Source organism: Prinia subflava, chromosome Z (genome assembly GCF_021018805.1).
Source record: "Prinia subflava isolate CZ2003 ecotype Zambia chromosome Z, Cam_Psub_1.2, whole genome shotgun sequence".
In the NCBI taxonomy this organism is placed as follows: Eukaryota; Metazoa; Chordata; class Aves; order Passeriformes; family Cisticolidae; genus Prinia; species Prinia subflava.
Window position 1 is genome coordinate 71,186,323 of NC_086283.1, and position 7,586 is coordinate 71,193,908.

A 7,586-nucleotide genomic window follows, 5' to 3' on the forward strand; every position below is an offset into this window, starting at 1 on the left:
CCTACACAAAAGAAGGAGCTGTGTCACATATCTGAGTAAATGAACAAGCGGAGAAAACAGCAAATTACAAGTAATGCAGTTCAGCTTCCCACGGTAAGAAAATTATCTTCCCATAACAGTTCAGACACTTTTCAATTTTAGAAAGTCAGGATTTAGAAAGGATTGACTAGGTGCCTCAGCAAAACTCACAAGGATGAGGAAGAATGAAATATGTACTTTTAGTTGATAGGGAATGGTAAAGTTTGCTAGGTAGGCAGCAGTAAAAAAGCACAAGCACCACTGTCAGGTGCCTAATTAGAGACAATTCATAAAACCAAGATTTACTTTAATAAAACATGAAGAAAAATGAACAGTGTTCAGGCACAAAAACTAACAGAACATAATCAGTCAGGGACAGAAAATGGTAGCGCACTGATCACATCCCCACCTTCAGTCACGATGGTATCATAAACCCATTTTCTATTGCAGCGACATTCTGGTCCACATTTGTTTGAATTGCATTTGGGGCAAGGATAGAAGCAACCCAGGCAGTCAGTTTCCAGGCAGTCACATAAATCTATGCCATTACAAAGCAGTCTGCCATGTTTGTCATATTTCTTTGTAGATCTGTGAAAGAGAACAAAAGTTATTCTCAGACAATGCTTCAACACATTCAGAGACTAAACCAAACATGTGGAAAACATCTGTATAACAAGTATTTAGTCTTTAGCAAACTCACAGCAAAATTAAATACCAGCATTATATCCTAACTGCAACAGCCTTGGTACTAAGAAATGAATGCATGCCATCCTATATAAAAATTCCCTTAAAGTAACACAGAAAAATCTTGTTTTCCCAACAAGGCTTTCAAAGGTAATAAGAAATCACTCTCCAAAATACAATGCTTTTATTAATTTCATTTAGATTCACTGAACAGTCAACCAGCCTTTTTTTTAAAGTAAAATGAGTAATAAATTAGAGATCTTACTTGGACTCATAAAAAAAACTTTGTTTCATCTGTGACATGCACACTTTCTTTTTCTGCTGTCTAGTTTCAGGATTGAAGTCAGCTACCTGAGGTCCTGGATTTTGAAAGGCTAAGCATTTTAATTGTCTCTCCAGTTTTTGCTACAAATAAACCACAGAATGTTTGTAATTAGTAAAATTTGAAAATATATTTTTATACATTATCTATATTATATATATATAATATATTAGCTGCCAAATGTCCTCATTGGCTTTTGAGTGGCATAAAAATTAATATTCCTGATAACTCATAAGATCAAATTGATTGTTTAAAATGCTTCCTCATCTAACTATTAATCAAGTATTCCTTTTACCGACTGTGCATCCTGACCGGAGATGGAACAATCGTGACTCTGAACACATGGCTCTGGTACAGCAGTATCAAGTTTGCAAGTTGCCATGTGAGAGGCAGAACTGTGTGTTTTGTTCTTCAGCTTCATCTAAAATGTAAAAAACAAGTACTATGATTATAAGCATCTCAAATGGATTCACTCTTATTTTCACTATTCTCTCAGATGCCTTGAAACTATCTTTGTCCAGATAATCTGAGGGCAAGAAAAATGTCTGAAGGAGCAACTAATACAGTAGGGAAGCACTTGCACAAGTGAAAAGTACAAGAAAAAAAACCCCAACACACGGACAAAAACAAAGAAGGTCAACTGAGCACCGGTTTTTTTTTGAGAAATAGGAGGATGTATTTTTCTGCCAATTTTGTGGAATTCATGTTTGCAATTAGCTAAAACTGCTGAATACTTTTGGAAGCTAAAACGTTATCTCTGTGTATTACCATTTCACATACTCCATGTATGTTGACAGATATTTCTAAAGTCACTGCAAACAAACTTAAGCATGATGTCAAACAGTTTCCCTTTGGACAATGACTGTGAACTTTGACCATACACTTGTCATTCATTATGTAAAGGCACAAAAATACATACAAATTTCTCTTTTTCTCTTGTTATGTAAACTGAGTTGCCTTGCCATCTCTTAGCTTCCCTGGAGGGTGTCATTCCTTTCAGAGTCCACAGTGATTTTCCACAAACAGTTGAGCACTTTCACTGTTTCTCAAGGGAAAGGAGTGGCAGTTCAGCCCAATCTGCTGATTCAGTGATTCAGAAATATCTGTGCACTTGCAGGCACTTTTTTACAAGGTGGTTGATGCTGTGCATCTTCAGCTGCATCCTCCTGAAAACATACAGGGCAATCTCATGTATCTTATTCAGACATGTCTGCATTAGACTCAGGGGTAGATTTCCAGCATCATCACCATTCACAACCATAAATAATGTAATTTTAAGTTTCAAAAGAATAATAAGGTATGGTGATAGACCTTCCTCTAAAACTATTCTTCTATTTCCCTACTTAGAATTGCTCTTAGCCCTCTAAATCACTGCACTACAAACTTGATCCATTTCACTGTTGTTGTTACTGATATTTTACTCTTGACTCCAGCTCTTTATTTTTGTAATGACTGAAGAAATTGAAGGCAATTGTAAGTACCTCGATAATAAAATAGTACTGGAGAAGTCATACCATTTTTTTGCGTCTTATTGGGCAGTCCTTAGCAGGAGGCGCTCTTTTTCCTGCAGATGTTTCCTGGGAAGAATAGCTTTTCTTGCAGTTTTCTTCCATGAGATCACTCATTTGGCCACTCTTGTGAAATATGCACCTATTTATTAAACACATACCACGATATAAAGAGACTTGCAATTTAAAGTTTCAAACTAAGCAGAGGATATCTGCACAAGGCTTTTATGTGTTCTTAATCAGTAGCAAATGCAGAACAAAATGTGGCTCAGTAACAAGCTCGATTTTAAACCTGTACTAAAACAATATCCCTAACATATACACAAGCTGTGTCACCAAAGCCACTCCACAATTCGCGAAGCACGCCTCGGCAAACCGCTGGTGTTCAGGTAACGGAGAGCTCACGCAGCCCCCGCGCCAGCCCGCGGGTGGCGCTGCTGCTCCAGCCGGGCGCGGCGGCGCGCGCTGCGCCCGTCGCCGACATTCCCTGCGGATGCACGGTGGTCTTCCCGGAGATTCCAACAGACGGAATAAACGAAAGGTGCTTGGCTTTTGAATCTCACTCCTTTGCGAAAGATTTTTTTTTAGTAAAATAGAATGTGGACCTTTTAGGTTTAACAGAAAAAAGAGCATCACTCAGTCTGCTAACAAAGTACCCGGGAGGTCTGTGGGTTCTGTGAGTCTATCCTACAAATGCTATCCATCACCTCTCTGCAATCAACACAGGTTCAGGACGGATATTAGCTACTTCTTACCAACCTTGTGCAGATACTCAGTTAAAAATCTTTATGCAATACATGCCGTACCAGTGTCTCAGACTTTTGCACCAAACACAACCAGAAATAATTTAAGATTTCTGGAGCTGCTCCAACCCTTCCCCAAGTGCTGCCCAGTCTCTCCTATTACCTCTGAAAGGTAGCACAGTGGCCTCTATCAGTTTACCCTGTACTTCAGGACTGTTGCCCCAACCCTGTCCCAGAAAGGGTCTTCATTTCACCACTGCCGAAGGACCAGCACCTCTCTAAGATAAGCAGAAGTCCAAGCCTTAAGTTTCCTCTCTTGCAGCCACTTCCTGTACGGAGACAATCAAAGTGAGAATAGGAACCAGAAGGGAGTGACTTTGTATTACCTGGAAGGGGAATACAAATATACTTTTTAGAGTACACAAAAATACAAAAATACTCTTTTAGAAAGGTGAAACAGCCTTCAATCTGTTTCAGAGTGGGTTTCCCGTTTCTTCAGTAACCTGAAGAATGACAGGAGTGACACTGTTCACAATGGGATGCTTAACAGCAACTGTTTTAGTTCTAGGACTTGAGAATAATTTTAGGGTTAGAAAAGGAATTCTATTACCAGGCAATCAACATTTACTGGATGGGGGAGCCTGCTTTCCTACTGGAAATTTGTTAGGGGTCCACAAATGAATAAATAATGAAGGATAACAGTCTAAAGAAGGTGAGTATTGCTCTTCATTTGTACTCAAGTTGGAGTCCTTGTAAGGATTTGCTTCCTACATTTCCTTTTGAGTCCAACCATACATCTAGCATTGTTAAAGCACTTTATGAGTATGCATGATTGTCATCCATGCCTTTTTTTTCACAGTATGCCAGGTTCAGGAGCAGAAAAGCCATCAGCAGCTACCAATGTAAGCATGCAATTTCCATGTGTCCTGTGGCGGTGTAAAATTTTGACTTCTTTGACAACTAAGCCCTAACAATTATCGAAAACCAAACACACTAAATCAGAGACCTCATTTTAAATAATAACAAAAAAGAACAAGCATCTTGTTCTACCTCAGCAAAAATATCCTGCACAGATTATCCTAGTAGCAGATTTCTGTCTCCACATACATATACTTTAAGTGTATAATGTTGAATTTTAATGTCCAGGAGAGATAGCCAAAAATGAATCAGAATGTGACTAGGAAAGTGAGCAGGACTGATTGTCCTCACAGTGTGTTCTGAGAAGAGATGGAAATGAGGGAGACACAGACATCCACAATGAAGTCTGGAGAACCTAATTATACAAAGGAAAGTGTTCTTAGTCCTGAAACAGGTTTTTTTTCTTCTACTATTTTTAGTTTGACTGTAGTGCTAATCCAGGGACAATGCACTGAACATTGGTCTCTTCCATAAAAAGTTTAACTCTGAGGACAACTATCTACTGCACTCTTCCTCCATCAAAACCTGTGTTCTCCCCTACTTTTTAAATACAGCAAGTGCTTTTCTGGAGGTGATTACTCACAGCTGAACATCCCATTATGGCTACAGTGTATGGCTAAGAACTGGCAATTTCAGCACAGAGTCTTGAAACAGTTGATCAGGCTAAAAGCAGAGTAAGGAAGGAAGAAAATCAGTGGCTGTGTTATATTAAGAGTCTTATCCATGACACAGATGTTTCTGCTCAGAGAACTGTTTCAGAAATTGTTTAGATTAGGAAAGAATTACATTTGTTTACGATTCTCATAAAAGAAATAGTTTCCTATATTCCTATATGTGTTTTTTCAAGAATTTAATATTTCTGTTTATGATCCCTGCAGATTACACAGACAAATGTTTCAGCTGGTGTGATATGTGGTGACGAGTGTTCCAGGTACATCAGGCTGTTTGATCTCCACAGCCTAAACCTAGTGTCTCTGCAGGGCTTGAGAATGAATCTACATTATTTTCAAGTTGTATTTGTTTGTGTCATTGGCGACATTCTGGCCGAGGTATGTGAACATGTTCATTGCCTTCACCAGGGCAAGACGAGGTGCTACCCCTATGACTTTAATCCCCCCATACACACACGGATTAGACAGACCCATTGCAATAGTCTCACATTCCTCACAGCCTAGCTCTGCAGAGATGTCTTTGGGCTCAGGAACCAGCTGCCAATTTTGTGGCACATTCAAGTATAGACCTTGGAATTTCTATAGGACATCTGATGTCAGTCAAATTAAGGATGGGAATAAACCAGTCTTTCTCAGAGCAAACATGGACTGAACTGTAAAGCTGTGGAAAGACCACTTGGCATCTATTCTGTGCCTTTTCTCACACCCACCAATATGCATGTGTGTTCAGAGGTAACAGGTTCCTTCAAGCCAGATAGGAAACACAGAGCAGATGAAGAAATAGATCTCATCTCTTGTAACTCCAGCTGGTTTATCACAACGCTGACAAACAGGGTGCATGTTTGCAATGGCCTATTCTTTAACAGGGGTCCAGAGGAGCAAATATATCCCTCTCCAAGAAAAATAACACAAATCCTCATGAGTTGTCCCTCCCAAACCCAGACACTTTCTGCTGTATCTGGAAGTGAGGGCTCCTGTAGCTGAAGTTAAATAGTTCATTATAAAATCACATTCAATTTCTGGTTGTCATACAGTAGGCAGAAGAGAACTGCCAGGTACTTACCTACCTTCTGAAAACCTGTGGTTGTGAAGGGTTTTTGTTCAGTTCAGAGTAGACAGCAAGACAGCAAGGAGGGTCTCTGTAATCTTAAACTATACTTACAAAAGAGAGGAGGGGAACGGCACAGCCTGGATTTACCGCTGCACAATTACTCTGATAGTGGAAGTATGATATCAGCCCCAGAGAGACTGAAACAGAAGACAATCAAAACATGCTCCCCAGAGAAGCAGGCTGAATACAGTGCCAGGTAATTGTCTCAAAGGACCTCACACTTTCTGTCTCATTAATTGTGGCTTTTATATAGTACTTAGCACAAAAAAGGGGAATAAAGAAATTGGATAAACTGGGATGAAGAGTTCTAATTTCTCATTGGTATCTGTGCATAACACAGCAAATATATTTCTTAGAGGTTTTTAAATTTTTTTCTTAATGGCAAGTAAAGAAAAATATCCTGTAATAAACTACTGCATTTTTTATTTTTAAAAAATTTAGAAAGTGATACCTTTTTAGGACATGCATGTAGTAAGGAAATATTTTATCATTTCAAACAAAGTGTTCTTGATTCTATTCACTGTTTCCAGAAGTCAAAAATAAATATGCTCCCCAATTACTGAAACAAAATGCAACGTCATATTTCAGCTTGCTGCCTTTCAAGTTTATTTGTTGCACTACTGCAGACAAGTCAGCCTTCTCCTGATACCTCCAGATGCCAATTTTCAGTGTGCTGTAATCGCTAATGGCTTTCATTACTCTTCTCTAGAACACAGCTAAATCCTAATAAACATCTGAAACTGCGAAGTCTTATATATTCTCCTTTTGTGGCTTAGACAAATAGTCCAACATGTCTTTTTATCTTAATCAGCTGTATCCACCCATTCTCTGTAGTCGTGCATTTCGGGAGAAATCTCGATAATTCTCAGCGGTATTTTATAACCCAGACAGAGGCACATAGATTCTTCCTCTTCTTCCTCTTCTTCCTCCTCCCTTTATTCTATTTTTTTTCCCAAACAACCAGGTTTATCAGGTCTTTCTGCCTCTTTTGCACCTTCAAATCGGCAAGTCACTGGGAAGGATGGGGTGGGTTGAAGGGGCGGTGGAAGAAGCACATGAAAGTCCGGCATATGATTTTAGTGGCCGAGATGGCCAAAAAGAGAACGTGCAAGGCTTGTACGAGGCACCAGGGGAGGGCAAACTCCCCTCGTCCAGAGAAGGCTGCAAATCCTCCTTGCCGATCGGCCCGGCTCTGCAGCTGCAGTCAGACCCCTCACGGCTCCGTCTCCCACAGGCAGACAGACCCACCCAACGCAGAGGTGTGGCAGTATCGCCTTCGTGGCCCGTGTCCACAGAGCTTCCTCGACATCGGGGGAGGGACATTCCCATCTCCCTGAGCCCCGCGGCGGGAGCTGCCGCCGGGACCTCCCCGCCTGCGCCTGCTCCCTCCCGGCTGCGCCCACACTCGCCCACCTCGCGCTCCTCCAGAGTCGACCCTGTCGCTCGGACCTTGTGGGAGCGGCCCCGGTGTCCGCCCTGCCTCTACAGCCCCGGAGCCGAGCGGGCGGCGCCCCGGGGGAAACCTGCGGAGGAAAGGGCCCTGCGAGCAGAGGAGCGAGGGGAAGCCTCAGCAGGAGGAACAGCGGTGCAAGCGCCGAGGGGAGCGACGCC

The 7,586-nt window shown here is 41.3% G+C and overlaps 1 protein-coding gene across 1 annotated transcript; it reads right to left on the reverse strand.

The window, feature by feature from the left end:
• Nucleotides 1-383: 383 nt before the first annotated feature.
• On the reverse strand, nt 384-2,781 carry ARL14EPL (ADP ribosylation factor like GTPase 14 effector protein like). The gene is made up of 3 exons (XM_063422800.1): nt 2,539-2,781; nt 968-1,107; nt 384-606 (listed from the first exon to the last, which is right to left on the reverse strand). Exons 1-3 carry the CDS (start codon nt 2,689-2,691, stop codon nt 384-386), a joined length of 516 nt encoding a protein of 171 aa, XP_063278870.1. The 5' UTR covers nt 2,692-2,781.
• Nucleotides 2,782-7,586: the final 4,805 nt, after the last annotated feature.

What these genes read in the sequence shown, in the direction of transcription:
- ARL14EPL (XM_063422800.1), bottom strand. Translation starts at nt 2,691, where the DNA reads ATGTGTTTAATAAATAGGTGCATATTTCACAAGAGTGGCCAAATGAGT. An exon ending in CAATAAGACGCAAAAAAATG is followed by an intron (nt 1,108 to 2,538) that starts GTATGACTTCTC and finishes GTTTATTTGTAG; the next exon opens with CAAAAACTGGAGAGACAATT. An exon ending in AGTTTTTTTTATGAGTCCAA is followed by an intron (nt 607 to 967) that starts GTAAGATCTCTA and finishes TCTCTTTCACAG; the next exon opens with ATCTACAAAGAAATATGACA.